Below are 17,761 nucleotides of genomic sequence, written 5' to 3'. Positions count from 1 at the left end.
ATTTTATTTTTCACTTATTTTCAGTAAAAATTAATCTTCTATTACTTTATGGTCATGCAACATGAAACATGCAGTGCTATACCACATCTGGAATTAAATACATGCACATCAATATTACAGGACTTTTGTCTTAGATTCTCCAACTCTACAGTTCCCATGGAGCAAGACAGTGAAATTAACATTTGAAATATTACATAGGAAAGTTTTGCATGATTTACTTATTCTGTCATGGAAAATGATTTATAATTCATAAGTAATAGAGGAAGCACAGTAAGTTGCTATAAATTAAAACTAGTCTTGTGGTACATGCAATTTTTTTTTTTTCATTTTCATAGCATAACTGGACTACAAAGGTTTTAGGAGATACAGACAGTTAAAAGAATGTGATATGTTTAAATATTGGACTTTCTAAAGAATTATAGTCTAATTAAAACACTGATTTGACAAAACAGCAATAATTCTAGTATCATCCCCACATTAGTCATCATAGCTGAATTCAAAATGTGCTCCTTTCCCTGCAAACTTTCAAAATCACGCTTTTATGAAAATCTTAAATCTCCTCTGAGGGAATGAATGCCACTTGAGACACAGCTAAGGTGATTCCTCCAGTAAAAGAATTGTTAAAATTTTGCAGAAAAATCAAGAAAATGCTTTTGTCAGTTCATTCTGTCCCACAGTAGGAGTGCTGCTATCAGTAAGTATAGGAATGATTGAAATAGAAGATGAAAGGAGGGCAATTTATTTGGTGTATCTTCTGTCCATATGCAATAGAAATCTTCAATGCCTCCTGTTTCCAGTGTAATAAAAAAATTGAGTGCTGTACAGGAAGACTCAGAAGCACTTCTGAGTTCCCAGGGCTGGGAACTGAGCATCTTCCTCATGCTCAGCAAGAGACCAGATGCCTCAATCAGCCCAAAATGAAGATGGTCATGCAGGAGCACATCACACTCCTCAGAACCATGGCACATGTAGCAAGGTTGTCAACAGGGAAAGTTTGGGGGGCATCAAGACGCAGGTGCTGCATCAATATTAGCAAACAGTGCACATCAATAGAGATGAACTGCAGAGGAAAACAGCTGACACTGAGGACCTGATATTCACAATACAGCTTCTACAGGTATTTTTCATTTCAGACTGGTTTGAGCCTCTGGAAGTGAAATCTCACAAGCAGTTGGGATTGCATCTTTTGCTTTAGTTTCGAACTAAAATTTATGTACTTCAAACACACTCAGTGATGTGGAAAGAAGACCCATAAAAGCAGACAACTAATAAATCTGCTTTTAAAGAACACTTCTGCTCCTGTGCTGGTGTAGAAGCACCCAGCATGTGCTAAACAGCCAGCCAGGTGCTCTGTCAAGACACCACAAAACCTCCACCACAATGGTACAATCTGTGCCTTATTGCCTCTGAGATGCCTAATTAATAATAGGGTGGATTAAGAAGTGGTTGGAAAGTTACATCCAGAGGGCAGCGGTCAATGGCTCAGAGTCCTGATGGACATGAGTGACAAGTGAGTCCATTCTGGGACCAGTGCTATCTAACACCTTCATTAATGACAGAGGCAAAGGGATCGAGTGCACCCCCAGGCAGTCTGCAGACAACACCGACCTGAGTGGTGCTGTTGACACACCTGAAGGACAGGATGGTATCCACAGGGACAAGGACAAGCTCCAGAAGTAGCCCTGGGGTATCTCATGCACTTTAACAAGACCTGGGGCAAGGTTCTGCACCTGGGTCAGGGAAATCCCTAGTATCAGTCCAGGCTGGGGGATGAGCAGATCCAGAGCAGCCCTGATGGGAAGGACCTGGCGGTAGAAGAGAGGCTGGACATGAACTGGCCTTGTACACTCATAGCCCAGAAATTCAACTGTATCCTGGGCTGCATCAAAAGCAGTGTGGTCAGCAGGGTGAGGGAGGTGATCTTGCCCCTCTGCTCTGCTCTCGTGAGACCCCTCCTGCACTGCTGCATCCAGCTCTGGAGTCCCCTGCACAGGAAGGACATCAGCCTTGGACCTGTTGGATTGAGTCCAGAGGAGGCCACTAAGATCATCAGAGGGATGGAGCACGTCTCCTGTGAGGAAAAGCTACAAGAACTGGGATTGTTCAGCCTGTAAAAGAGAAGGCTTAAGGGTGAGCTAATTGCAGCCTTTCAGTATCTGAAGGAAACTTACATGAAAGATGGAGAGGGACTTTTTACAAAAGCATGTAGTGACAGGAGAAGGGAAAATAGCTTCAAACAGAAAGAGAGCAAGTTTAGGTTAGATATTAGGAAAAAAACTCTTTACTGTGAGGGTTGTGAAGCAATGGGATAGGCTGCCCAGAGAAGTTGTGATTGCCCTATCTAGGGCATTCAAGGCAGACTGGATGGAGCTCTGAGCAACCTGGTCCAGTGAAAGGTATCTTCATCCATGGCAGGTGGGTTGAAGCTACATGATCCTTAAGGTCCCTTCAAACTCAAACCATTCTATGATTTTATTATTCATTCCATGATGATTTTAAGACCCAGACACCAAGGAAGGTCTTCTTTGGTATGTTGCCGTAATATTTTCTAAGAGACACCAAATGTATACATTCAGATGATATAAATGAAAAATCTTTGCCCATTAGTAAGACTTTGTTAATTAGTGTTGGTAAAGACATTGTTTGTAATCACAAGCCATGTGAAATGTAATGATGAGAATCACTGTAATGATGAGAATCATTACATCTCACTGTAATGATGAGAATCAGACCTACGTCTCTTACATCTGCAAATCAGTCACTATGAATTATTTGAGCACTTAATTTCTTACATTTGAATATTTAAATGAGACTAGGCTAGAAAAAAAATAGGGCAAGAAATCCTTAGCATGCTGAGCTTAATGAGTATTAGGACCAATGATCTACAATACCAAAGTTAATAAAAAATGAGGAATGACCTTGAATTCAACAGATGAAAAAAACCTCAGATCTCCATCTGCAGAGCAATTGGTATGAAGTGCTTTTTCAAAATTCACAAATATTTTCTCTGTATACATTGTGACATGGCTTCATTTTACTTTGTCACTGTCATAGAGAACTTATTTCACACTAGGGTGGCAGCTCCTTGACTTTCTCTGTGACATGAGCATGTTTATGTCTTTTAATGAAGTATGAGAATTCATGTCTCCTAAGGTAACATCTCTTCAATCAAGCACTTTATCAGAATTCTAGAGGTTTGAACCCTCCATACAAGCTTTCCTCTGCTAATTTCATCATGATTTACTTACTTTTACTTGTTCAGCAGAAACTATTATTGTTATTGTAGAAAAACTTAATTTACTAGATGAAACAGTTTTAGAACAAACACAGAAAAAAAATAAACAATATAATAAAAGAGTAGTGGAATACTGCTGTACATTTTTAGTTGTTAGATATAAAGGTCTATAAAGAATTTGTTTGTGAAGTGCCATCTCTGTAGAGGATTACTTAGTAAACTAATTGTTATAACAATTACAAAGCTCTTATATGGAGTGATTGGCAGGGAATTATTTGTGAAACAGTTAAAGCATTTTACAACTTAAATGATGCCTTACATCAAAAGGAATTACACCAAACAGTTACATGCTCCAATTTTAATTAAAACTGGAATTATGCTAAAACCAAGTAAAATTATCCTGGAATTATCCTAAAACCTGGTTCTTTACAAGTACCTAATGCTAAACTGGAGTAGAATGTGCATCAAAAAAAACATGGTAATTTAAGAAAATCTAAACAGCTGAAAATTTTTGGTGAAGACAAAAAAAATTTAAATAATGTCTTCTTAATGCAATGGCAGAACATGCAGTAAAAGCCTTGCAAGCTTCTCCTGAAAAGCAGCAGTAATGTGACTGGAGTTCATTTATGTCTCCCTTCTTTGTGCAGGTGGCAAGCTACAGATTAAACTTTCTAAGTCTTGCCTAAGGCCTTTGGCAGATGGTGTTATCCTAATTTAATTGTGGTGGTTTAGGAGGTTATAGACTTCAACGTATCCTTTCACTCTCTATCTAGGGTTTCTTTTTCAGTAGTAGCAACAAGAAGTCTGAGTGTACTGGTCTCTCAGATACTGCAGTTCATGACCTGACATAAAAACATAATGGCCATAATTTTCAGTTAATACACTAGGCAGGATATGCACCAGGCTGTGAACTGTGGCATCTGACAAGAGGCACACTCTCACTACTGTGGCAGTCTCCCTTTGGAAGCAGGGGCAGAAGACTCTTGAACCTTCTGCAGCAGCAACTGGCAGAGCTCACTGCTGGAGTCTCCAGCCTTTGGGAGAGCTAAAAAAGATAAGAAAAGATAAGATAGAAAAAGATAAGAAAAGATAAGATAGAAAAAGCCACTGATAAACAAGGTTTGGAATGCTCTGATCAGCACAAGAGCAAAACAGGATTCAGATGAAAAAACAGTGAAGCAGGTCAGATGTAATGAATACAGCTTCTTGGTTATGCCTTGCCTGCAAGTCATATATTCTTCTCTGTTATCTCTCTAATGTGGCCTAACACAACACAGCACTTGAATCAAGAATGCTGCTTCCTCTAAAAACAAAAAACAGGGAAAAGGAGAAAGAAATGAGAACATGAACTGATAACAAAGGGCTTTTTATTTACAGTGGTCCTTTCCAGGGAAGATGCTTTTTGGAGGTGGGCATGACATTACATATGGGCAGGAAAGACTCTTAGTTACCAAACTTTAGGTCTATGTTTTATCCTAATGTATTTGTAAGACAAATCATTAAATTCATGTTTTCACTAGATATCTCTTCAGATGACAACAGTGCCAGAAGGGAAACCACGAAATTACTAACGCATGATGAGAGCAAAGAATATAAACCTTTTGTTCATAAATTAATCCGATTTCATGCCTTCTCCTTTAAAACATAAGCATCAAGTGAACATGACACCGTTACCCTAGTTTAGACTTATCTGCAGGTACCAAAACCTTCTGTGACAGAAGCATCATGTTTGTTGAGTGCGATTAGAGGTGAGGATGCTTTACATTTTTGAAAGTCTGTACAGTACTTTAAATGACTGGCCTTTTATTTTTAAACTGCCTTCTAAAAATATTTCTTTTCAACTCACATGAAGAAGCCTATAATGGGTTACATTCCCAAGATTTTCAGGCATATGTCCTAAATTTATGTTCCTCAGCCTAGAACAGCGATCCTCAAAATTCTCTAGCAGTAGGTGTATAATCCTGATCTTATAAAAAATTTGTAGGAATCTCATAGTTCCTGAGTACTGTATTTCCATATGCTCAGAGACTGCTGCAGGGAATGCTTTGAAATGTCTCTCCTTTGATCCTTCCGAGAGACTGCGTGACAAGCATGTCAAATCACAACACAGCTTAAGTGTCTAACTTCATGAGGGGTTCTGTACTGCAAATTTTCATTCATGGAACATCCCTTAGTCATGGAAAGCAGTGTGATTTTACACACATCCCTGATCTTCCTATTGTCTTGGGAGATGCCTTGGCTGGATTTGGAGGGGATGGAATTCTTTTGGACCTTCAAAAAAGAAACTGAGCAAGGAGTTAAGGCAGTTATGGATCTTACAGCAGTGAATACTGTTTAGGAATCCATCTTGCCCAGCTTATGACAAGTGACTTAGATTCCTCCTTGTTTAGTACTTCCATCTAATCAAAGAGATGTGAACTTCCTGAGCATTAAATGGTGTTCAGGTGGGCTCTGCTCTGAAACACCCCTCTAATTTTTGGAACCATACTGTGAAAAATCCATAAATACATAAATCTTATGATCTTCTGAGGAAACAGTTTCCCCAATCAGAATTCTCCACAAGTTCTTTTAAAAGAAGAACCCATGAGACGTAAACCACCTGCTACTTCTCAGGAGTATAGATAGCAAGAAAAGTCATAGCAGGCAGCTTATATAGGAGTACTATTGTGCTCTATACTTAAGAAGCTACAGAAACTCTATTTTATACTTTAAAAAGATTGTAAGTATGAAGTAACATTACTGTTTTGTTGAATCTACTTCGCGAAAATGAAAGAAAACCTTCTCAGGATTGAAAGCCGTCCTCCCTAAAGGTAAATTGGGAGCAAGAGGAAGCATGGAAGAAAGGAAAAAAAAAAAAACAAAAAACCAAGCTAGTAAATTTTTGATAATTCAGGTATTGTTATTGAAAAGGATAAGGGAGAAAAGATAAGTCGTTGCACAAAACACCTAAGAGTTGACAACAGGACTTTATTTATGTACCACTTGTCTGTGGTCATATTCAGAGTTTGGGAGAATTTTGAATTACAGAGGTGTGCCAGAAAGAGTTGTAAAGGAGGAATATAGCCTTCTTATGGAAGACAAAACAAGGTGTGAAATTGAACTCAAATGAAAGAAAAACTTAATTTCTGCAGGATGGTGAAAAATGAAGGGGTAGCTGATTGAATACAGTGGGATGGATTTAGGAGACTCACACTGAGTTACAAAACATCCTGAAAAAGTAGAGAACTGGAAACAGAGAGTTAAGGTAAAGTTAGGTGAGGATGAGAGGGGGTGATAGATCAGAATCAGAGAGAACATCAGTGTATGCAGAAAGAACTCAGAAACTGAGGAAGTTAAGCATATATTCTATAGCTCTATAGCTCTGTGTACTCAGATTACCTCCTCAGATAAATAGTGGGACTTGGGAATGACAGAAGTTCCTGAACATATTTCCAGGGCATGAAATTGGCAAATTTACTAATCTCCTAAAGAAAGTGAACCAAGAGTAACATAAACAGTTATATAAAAATGTATCTGCTATCAGAAAGTAGCAAAATTGCAATGTGAAATATTATTCAACTTTAAGTTTATTCCAGGTTATTATAACACAGATGTTTGTATGCAAATGCCAACTCAGAAAATACTTCAAGCAAAAATCAAAGCAAGTCCACAGTTATGAGCCATGTATTTTAAGTCTAGCAAAGGAAACCCAGGCGTATTGGGTTTGTTTCAGCTGTTGAAAGGAAAACAAAAAAGAAGGAGCTTCATGCAGAGCATAACTTAGCCATGATGCCACTCTGTGAACACTTTGTAAGCCTTAGCTAATTAGTCCATTCAAAATCCCTGCTGGGAAAACAAGTAATATTCTTCTAGTTTTACAAATGAGGGATTGGAAGGAAAGTGACACTGCTTTAAATGTCTTGCCCAAACACATGGAGATTCAGCATGGTGGAGTGTAATTAAAAGTTAAACAGTGAGTAATTCTTACTGCTGAGCTCAGATTATTCTTTTCTGTATTGCCTAAAAGCTTAGCAGTGCATTCAGGACAGCAGTGGAAAAGGGATCTCTAGATGGGAGGAAGGATCTTCCACTACAGCTATTAAAAATGTATGTGCAAAAAGGAAACAAAACAAAAGGTAACTGAACCACTCACACTGATATGGATAAGCTATTATTATTACTTGCCTAGCATTGAAAATGTGCTTGACTGCACATTGTATCGTCCAAATATATTGCGAGAACAGATTGTACAAAAAAATAAGTTATTTCTGATTATGCAATGCAATCATTTTGACAACATCTCACTTATGTCTATTTCTGTACCAATACAAAGGAAACTGCAAGTTAGCATTAGTGGCATTTGCTTCACAGCTGCATGAATAAAATTATTTATTTCAAGCAGCAACCCTTATATAACCCCTTAGTGTAACTTCCATTTGCAGCATCATTTCCAGCAGCTCTCATTTTCACAATGCTGTGGAAGTCACTATGTAGACTTAGGATACTTCAGAAGCAGGAAATCAGGCATGAAAGCTCTGCTGAATATTAGGGTTACTTTTTAAGCTGACTTGTTATTTCAGTGAAAATCTCTGAGTGAGATTCACTGTGCCACCTGATACAATGTACTGATAATTATTAATAGGAAAACATGGTCTAGACTCCACTTATTGAAATATATCACTAATAGCAAAAAACAGATCTGGAAAATGGTTTGTACTCATGGGAGCTACACTTCTCTTCCTTTCATGTCCCCCATACCCATGAAGTGGAACTGTTCCAGCTCAGACACAGACTTGGTGGGCAAGTGCAAAGACTACAGCCCTCCCTCTACTCATACTGCCTAGTGTGGCATGAGATGCTCCTTTATCTTGGTGGAGGAGGGGTTCCCATGGTGATAAGCACCCTCTCCTTCTTTCCACTTTGATTAAGTATATATTCCTAAATCTCACAAACCTTGGTAGTTGAAATGATGCACATGTCAACAGAAGATGCACAGTACTGTTGGCAGATCAAGCAGACTGAAATTTAACACTGGGAAAGATATTCAAACACCAATAGAAACTTTCGTGTTGCTGTTAAACTGACCTGTGACTGTGAGTAACTGGCTTTGTAATTTTGATTGAAATTCATCAGCCCAGTTTTCTGGTCCTATGTCAAAACTCACCCTGAAGTTACACAAATCTATTTTGTTTGGTCTTTGTAAAATGAGAGAAATAAAGAAAAGTGTATGGAAGTAATTTCTGAATTGCCAGTGACAGATATTTTCATTTGATTTCACACATTTGCAGAAGATAGAAGAGACCTTACCGTAGCTGTCATAAGCCTCTTCACTTGTTCCGTGACCATAGTCATAATATTCAGGCACACTGTAACAGATTCAGATAGCCATGTCACTATTATCATGGGTGACCAACTCAAAACAAAAACACAGCTCACAAAATAAAAGCCATTTTAACACTGACATCATAGCCTAGTCCAACTAGTTTCAGGCATAGGGAATATTTAAAGATATGAAAGAAAATGTTATCAGCGACAATAAAAGCTATTGTACAGTACATAACATTTCTTATCTACTCAGCATAAAAACCAAATTTGATTCTAAATATGTAAACCTGGAGACGTGACAAAGACTGAGAGAAATTCTATCTGCAAAAATGAGGTCTGAAAAATGACCACTGTATTTTTGTTTGTTAAACCAACAAAAAGGGTGTCATCCTCATTTACCTGTAATTCTAAACATTTATGTGTTACCAAATTCAGCATGGTTTGTTTTCACAAAGTTGACTGTATTGTATGGTGTGGAACCTATAAACTACTTAACTTTACCAAAAACACTGACAGGTTTCCAGCTTTGATCCTGAAGAGGAAGCATGCTCCCACTGCCTGTAGAGAGAAATTTGATTCTCCACAGCCTTTTTCCTTATGTAGCTATTGGACACCCATGGAAAGTTTTATACAGTGATCAATAAAACAAACAATTGAAATAAAAATTAGGGTCTATGAGTGCAAAATCACACTTAACAGTCTCAAACTCACTTTTTCACTGTTTTCAAAAATTATGTATAGCCATATTAACATGTTATCAAAATATTTCAGATAATAGTTACATCCTGATAATCAGCAATCCCCAGCTATTACGTGGAGTGGCATCCAGAAAAATGCAGCATAATTAAATGGAAAGGGAATTATTCACATTTTTGCTTCACTGCTGTTATTATTTATAGTTTGCATTGTGTTTTTGGTACCTGGCACCAAATTCAAGATCAGGCTACTTCTATTCTCAGGTAACAGGTAAGCATACAAGAATCAGTCTCTGCCCAGAAAAATCTGCAAACTCCATGAAGTCCACTAGATTGTATTTCTTCAATCTGCAGTGAACCAAACAGAAAATCTAACACTTTCTGTGTTGATAGTTTTTAGTTGTTGTTACTTCTGCTTCTTCTTCCCTGGACACTGTGTGAGACAGACTCTTGCAAAACGAACAGAAGCAGGCAAGAAGCTCAATATTGCTATAATCATAACATTATTGCTCAGGCCATTTTCAATATTGGATTATTGTTTCAAAAATATTAGTTTACACTTGAGAGAGAAGCTTATTTGACAGTGGAGTGCAAGTAGAAATATTTCAGAAGTGCAATAGAGATAAACAAGCAATCTATAACAATTATTTTCTTAACCTAATTTTAATTTTGTTCACAAACTGCCTGTAATCAGATTTTTAATTTCTAGAACTTAATAGCTATCCGTAACTATTACTGGAATAATTTCGGGCAATGATTCATGTTCTCTATCTCACTTGAGAACACTGACTGCATGTATCTGATAACTGACAGTCAATCTGTTTTTACTTGGGTCATGTCATCCTCAGAATGGCTAGGGATAGCTCTCAGAGTTTTTGGCTACAAATATCCATGGATTTGGTTTGTTGGGTGTTTTTTGTTTTTTTTTTTAACTGAAAATGTAACTATAACCATTGTGCATTAATTCAGTAGTTTAGTCAGAAGTCATTAATATGAGTGAATTACAATGACACCAGTATCTCAGAGAGATGAAATTTATTTGCTAAAGCAGTTGCAGAAAATAGACATAAATATGACATGAATGAAATAAACACTTCAGTGAAGACTTTTCCCAATGCCAACTGAGCTCTGTAGGGCACAATCACTGTCAAGACTTCCCAGATAATGGAAACCATCCAGCTGCTTGAAAATTAATTTTCTAAATAGACAAACACGCCTACCGAAATGGTGCAAAAAACAAAGAGGAAGAATACATCTTTTATTTGTAGAACACAATATTCATTCTGTACTATTTCACAATCATTTCAGTAGCCAATTAAAAGAAATTACAGGATTATGTAAGGTGAAGTAATGCACTGCAGCATCAAGGTTAAATCATTTATCCAGTCATAGCTACAGAGCTCATGGCTTAGATGTAAGAAATGACTTGCACTGTTCAGAACAGACACATGACATACCACCCAGCTCTGGCAGACAGCTGTATGAAAACCTAATTTTAGAAGCTGCATTTTGGCATAATGCCTGCTTTCCTGGGTAGAGGAGGGTGTTGGACTAGTGAGTGGTGGTAAAAGAAAAGAAACACAAGAACTACTGTCTTCTGCCAGCAGATAACATGCTAATACTTCTTCCTGATAGGTTTTTGCAAACCAAAGCAGCTGCCTCCAAAGGTTAGCTTTAAAAGGAGGCCAATCCAAAGGCCAGTAACTTATCAACAGCAGTCTTGCTTTCAGTGATCACTGATGAGGGCCTTGAGCTATTACCCATCAACATAACATCCAGCAGAACACAAGACTTGCAAGAACAGGTAAAAGATTCATTGCTACATTATTGGTGTTGTATGTTTTTATTTGAGAAATAGAGATAATAAGGATGTGAGATAAAAATCCTGCAGTGAACATTCTGAACTGGAATAGACTATCAACAGAATGCTAAGTTAACACACAATCATAAAATAAGAAACAATCTGTATTACAACTATAAAAAGGAAGTAATTTGTTACACAGTGCGTATTCGATGTCTGTGAGCACAATACTTAACACATTCCTGAAAACACATAATTCATAGCACAACACATGATTGTCATCTTAGTCCTCCAACTTTATTCCCCTGAATATAACACCTTTTTGTAGATTTGAGCCAAAATGGCATTTCAAATTCCTTGTCAACTCACATTGAAAAGTGTTTTGAAGAATATGTAAGTGAATAAAACTTATTTCTTACTATGAAACACCAGACTTAAACTCATATTTTGTGGGCCAGACTGCTTATCCATTCATCTGCTTTATTTTAAAGCTCTCTGAATAGTCACTATAATCTATCATATGCATTTAGTTGTAGACATTTTCCTCTGTTTTACAGCAAAGTAAACAATGGGAGATATTTATAAAAAAATATGTGATAGATTATGGCTTTACAAACATAAAGTTCTTTTTTTAAAATTACTGAACTACAGAGAGATGTAGTTCCATTTGCATTATGGCCAAGTGAGAAGGAAGCAATCAGCAAATGCATTCAGCATAAATAACATTTGTTTATATAATTTTATAGTTCTCAGACTGTTCCTGGAAAATATAGTGATCATGAGCTCTAGAAACCACTGACTCTCTTGGCAGTGCTAATTGGAAACAAAACACCATTATCTATCATTAGCATTCATTACTTTCAAGCAACATGAAGTACAATTTACTTAAAGTACATGCACCCACCTGAAAGCAGGATGCAATGCATTTTATAAAGCAGACAGGATTAACTCATTACCAACTTTTCAGCTTTTACTTGCACTATACTTTAACACCATATTTCTGAAACATAGAGGTCTTGATGTACTATGACTTACACTTTAGGAACCTTATACAGGTAGCACTCATGGAAAAATTTATATACACAGGGGTACGTATCTTAGAAGTAGTTTAATTTGGTTTGTGTATGAGAAACTCTGATGTTATTTTTCTCTGTAAGAAATATTTACAACACAGATATATGACCCTGTACTAATTCCTATTCTGTGGCCATGGAGATTACATATATTGGAAATATTCATAATCTTTTCCTATTTATGCTTATTGTTTTTAACTTTTCAATTTGGTTAATATTTTTGAACATGTTCATTTTAAAGATCTGAAATCAAAGTTTCCATGCACTATGATCTGTTCTCTCTCTTCATGCTGATAAAGCTGGATCAGTTTCCAAAAAAAATCCAAACCCAAACCAGCACAAGATGCTTTTTTTTTGAGAGGTAAGGGTCCTGTAGTGCCTTCCAAACTGCATTATCTAGGGCTTCTATGATATGATGAAGGCTCAAATACAAAATGTATCTAAATGGCAACCTTTAAAGCCAACAAAGACTTTTAACCTCTTGTTAACTGTGACTTTTTCAAATTCATATTAGTGCAAAAAAATGAATTCCAGTTTGACTGTGTCAACACCCATGGGAAGCCACACAGCTTGCTCAAAAGCCTGTAGAGAATAGTGCTTTGAAGTGCTTGAGGCTGAGAACCACAAACAAAAGTGTTAAGATTGAAGCCACAAAAGCCTGACTCTTGGGTCAACAAGCTACCCAAGGGAAGTGTGATGTTCACCACTCAGAGGTCACTGGGGTTAGGTACAGGAAAACATGACATTAATGAATAGACTGCATTAGCCTTTGACCAATCTTCTCCTGCACCTGCAGGAAGCTGCTGGCAAGAGCCCCTGGGCTATCAACATTACCATCTGGCTCCCTGGCTGCTCTTACAGCTGCACTAATACAAGGCAGCAGTACATTGCAAGAACTGAAGAATATAAGTACTTCTTGTTCCATTGTGCTCTTTGGTCGTGTGTGGGTTTTTTTGTTTTGTTCTTCCTTTCTCTCCTTTTGTTCTTCAGTTTTTTTGGGGGGGAAGGATGCACCTAAGCTTTTATTCTCAAGTATGGGTGCAGACATACAAGGAGCTCTCTAAAGCCAAAGCAGAAAGGTACAAGAAAGAGTTCATCTTCTTTAAACATCACTAATGAGTGAATCTGTACAGAAGTGTGTTCTGTAGTCTAGCCTAAAAGATCATAAGAAATGGAAAGTCTTTGAGTAAAACCTGTTAATTTAGATTTAGCAGATTGTATTTTCCTGTAAAAACATTTTTTTTCTTTCCTAATGGTAGTTTTTAACTGATAGAGTTAGTATAAAAGTATTTTATTGGGAAATGTTTGGGAAGAAGCTGGCCAATTTAGAGGCTTTTGATAAATCACTGGAACTATAACTCTGCCATTACATAATAATTAGGCTTCTTTTGTGAAATACATGAATTGATTAAACTAGAAATTCAGCTGATGCCAGTGAAGTTCCACAGTTCAGACTCATAATGAAATAGGCTAAAAACTTGTACACTAGCCTTTGAAGAAGTAAAAATAATTTGAGAAACTTCCATCTTTGTGTTGTAGAGATCAACAATGTGAGAGTGAACCAATATTGTGGTTTGGGATTGGAACTCTCTGAGGAGGGATTCCCAGCCTTTGACAGTTTGCAATCAGCATCTATACATGGGTACAGATAAATGAACCTTTATCACTCCTTAGAGATATATCCCAGTCAGGGTTACCTTTAGACAAGATTCTTGAGTCAAGCTAATGCCCAAGATAGCTCACCAGGACCCCTAGAAGTGGGATTTAATATTTTAGAGGTGGGATTCAATACTTTAGACAAATCTCTTTTTCACATCCTCAAATGGATCCTGTGTACTCTTGGTCTAAAATTATCTCCTTCTTTCCCTACACAACTTCTGTTCAGTAATCTTCAGCATTTCCAACTTCCAACATCAGTAACTGGTACAATCAAATATTCAGTTCCTGAGCTAGCAGCCTAATGTTACTGCAGATGTTTTATGTAAAACTGTGTTTGTAAACCTTCTCCCTCCTACATGAGGGAGGAAGCCAGCAGGATTTAACACACAGTTGTGTGAAAGAAAGGCTGTTTACCCAAAGCAGTATACTTCTGCCTGGAAGAGAGGTGAGCAAGATCTGCATTCACATGAATTACAATAAATGAAATTCTTACAAAATAATATCTCATAGTGGAAATCTGTGAATAATGAAAGAATCCTTCTAGGAATCTGAAACTTACTGGAACATTTTTACTTAATAGAGCATTGTATCTATAGGGAAGATGACAAACCTTTTGAATATAGGAACTTACAGGATTCAGTCTTAAATGACAAATATAATCCTTTACTCAATACTTCTTTAGAACTAATGGAATAATATGGCGAGCATTTTAGTGGATAAAGTCTCCCTTTTTCTGCAAGCTCAATTTTGATTGTATCCAATATTTCTAACAGAGGATAATATCTCCATTACCATACTCCTGGATTTATTTAGTACCTTACAACATACCTGAAGTTAAACTAGATTCAGCTGTCTCCAGCATTTTTGTATGTTTGATTTTGTGCTACTGAAAATATGAATTTTAAACTATTATAAACAATGAAGGCAGTAAAGTTATACAAGCATAGGATTGGAGAGCCAACATAATTGCAAGATGACTTCGGTTTCTGAACTTTTTGCAAAATATGAAATAGAAACCAATCTGCCATTTAATTTCTATTTATTCTACATTCCACTGTCATTTTCTATAGATGCAGAATTATGACTAACTATTTCAGCATATAATACCAAATGTCTGCAGACACAGTATTTGCAAAGGGAATGATGCAGCATTTTAGGAATCCTACAGTTTTAGAGGAAAAACTTTTCTCTAGTTCAGAGTAGTGAAATTTGACTCAACTTTGCTCATTGAATCAAATAAATGAGAAGTGGCATTTGAAAACAGTTTCTGATGATGAATGCCATATGTAGATTGCTGTGAAGATACATAAAATGTCATATTCTAGGCTTCTTGCCCTGATTGATTTCAACAGATTGGAAATAAAATACAGGGAAATCTTTATTTATGGAGAGGCGGATATAAGCACATAGCCAAAATGAAATATGACAAAATATAAATACAATGCACAGTGCTTAAAAAGTGAAAGAGTGGGTAGTAGAGAAAATAATAATGAATATCTAAGTTTGAAAAGAAACAATGTAACTATTACACCTATTACAGCCTCTACTATATTCATGTGTCTATGTATTTTACTACGTAGTAATATTTTGATAGTGAGATAGAAGTGTGCAAACCTCTGCTTATACCACTAAAACATTTAACTATGTGATAATCTACTAATTCAATTAATGATTATTCCCATTCTTGTCTACCCATTGTTTTTAAACTAAGGACAAAATTCTTTCATTTAACTATGGATAGTTCGCAACTAATCTGCTGGAATTTTTCACAGAGCAAGTACCTGAAAACAGTGGGTCTTCTAAAAAGAATTCACCAAGGAACATGTACACCCAGCTGAACCTTATACTGCTGTCTTTACAAGTGTACTAGTTTGTTATTTTACTTGCACCACGGCTTTGAGAAACTCATCTTTGCAAACAGATGTACATGCAGTACCTTGATATCTGGAGGTCAAGCAAGGATAGCCAGGATGAACTGGAGCTCAGGCAAATATATCCTGCTGATGCAAATAATTCTTTCAGATACAACTAGATAAAATATTCTTCCTAAGTCATTTTGAAGCATGGCTGTGCACTGATGTGATTGTACTGTAAGCCACATAAGTGACACAGACTGAACTGTGGTCCATGTTGTACTCCTGCATATCAGATCAGAAATAAGTGATTCCTAAAGCTCCTCTACTAGCAGCTCACACTGCAGAAAAAAGAAGCTATAAACACAAGCTTTACAGTAGATAACATGAACTTTGCAATAGAAACCAGGGAAAACAGTTTCTTTTCAAAGTCAGTAACATGTCATATATTCAACTTCAGTGGCTGAATACGCTCTTGATCTGTGGGTATGAGTAATTAGAAGAATGTAGCACCTATTAGAGGCTGAATGGATAGGTTTTGCTAAAAACAGTTACTGGAATAGAACTACATTGATATGGTCATAGTATCTATTCTCCATAGCAGCATAGTGGACACAGGCAGCATTTTTGTTCTTTTACTTCTGTTCCTAGTATTGAGAAACAGATGCCCAATTGGACTTTGCACATAACAGTGCAGCTTTAGGTATTATTGTACCTTTTGAATTAAACACAATTCTGTGTGGTGAAAGGTATCAGTCAACTTGAATTTCTCTGTTACTGCACCTTTTTTTCTTCTTCAGTCCTCTAAGATAATTCCACTTTAGCAATAATCTAACACAATGTTTGTCAGTCTTCAAATCTTGCAAGAACTACTTAGAATTTATTCCAGATGTATTAGTGCCATCTTTCTTTATGTTGAAGCTTAGATTATGTACTGTCATTAACATCTTAGAGGGGAAATTCAGAGATGACATGGCCTATAAAATGCAATTCCAGTCAGAAATAGAAGTTTGTTTATTTCCTCAGCAGATGCAGGATGGGCTTGAAGTGTGAGTTTGACAGACCAAAAAGAAGTTCTTTGGCCAAAATGATCGGCATACCAGCATGAAATGTCTGCCCAGAGGACTGCTGCCTAAAGCATTACATAACTTATTTGCAAGATTAACAGTAAATATTTTGCCAAGAATTGCTTTAAGGTCCTAAAATTGGGTTACTGTTATCATTATTAGTGAGATTGGGTGCAGACAGGCATGAGAAATGCTTTTTACCTATGTCGTCTTGCACTCACAGCAAGGATGACAACATGCCATCACAAGGCTTGTACTGCTGTGGGATGGAATCTGTAACAGCAACGTTGTGCACTATTTTCATCTGTCTTTTATCACTGAATTATTTATTCTTCTTGTCAGTAAGTTATGGGTTTCCTGATATTTACAAGTCTATTTACAGCCTAAGGTGGGAGTCATCAGCCCTTCTTTCTTTAGACAGCACACATCAACAACTCATTTTGCTGCTGAACTATGTTTTTAACAAAAGCTATACAGAAAAAAGGCAGAATAAAAAGCCAGGCAACCAGACCTGAAAGCCATTGCCAATATACCATCTACCTGTTCACAAAAACCAGAATGGATTGATGGATGACTGCTCATGCCAGGCATTGTGGAACAGGGAAATAATACCAAACTCAAATTTTAAGATTCATCAGATAATCCTTGGCCCCCTTTGCTCGTCCTGTTTACACCACTGTTTACACTATGTATGGCTGGAGAAGTTGGACACAAGTGAATTAAAGAGAATATACCCTTCCCGGTTCATCCCATGACCGGACAGTCAGTCCCAGGCTTCCTTGGTATCTCTTTTGGCTGTGAGACATGTTATCTTTGAAATGAAACTGTTGGTGCTGGTAGAGACACAAAGGCCAGTGGAGATGACTGCAGATGCGGTAGCAGAGCTGAAGATGGCTCTGTTGGCCATCATGATTCATCAGCAAATGATCCATTTTCACCAAATTATTCTGTTGGTCTTGGCTGAAAGTCTGGCCACACTTTGCATGTGGGACAGTCTGATCCCAAACAACCTCTGAGTAACCAAAGAGGCTGATCTTCTACATCTCCTCATAAAACTTGGCATCCTTTTCTTCT

At 37.1% G+C, this 17,761-nt stretch overlaps 1 protein-coding gene across 13 annotated transcripts in view; it reads right to left on the bottom strand.

The window, feature by feature from the left end:
• Positions 1-17,761, bottom strand: part of KHDRBS2 (KH RNA binding domain containing, signal transduction associated 2) — a 356,668-nt gene that overhangs the window by 55,468 nt on the left and 283,439 nt on the right. For all 13 annotated transcript variants that reach the window (XR_008436254.1, XR_008436252.1, XR_008436255.1 and 10 more), the window contains exon 8: positions 8,522-8,580. Coding sequence is in view for 4 of the 13 variants with exons in the window: in XM_053973490.1 (XP_053829465.1) it covers positions 8,522-8,580 (59 nt within the window). In the remaining 9 variants the exon portion in view is untranslated. The remainder of the gene's footprint in view (positions 1-8,521; positions 8,581-17,761) is intronic.

This window comes from Vidua macroura, chromosome 3 (assembly GCF_024509145.1).
Source record: "Vidua macroura isolate BioBank_ID:100142 chromosome 3, ASM2450914v1, whole genome shotgun sequence".
Taxonomy (NCBI): Eukaryota; Metazoa; Chordata; class Aves; order Passeriformes; family Viduidae; genus Vidua; species Vidua macroura.
The sequence above is the reverse complement of the archived record's forward strand: the minus strand, read 5'-3'. Positions and strand labels throughout refer to the sequence as shown.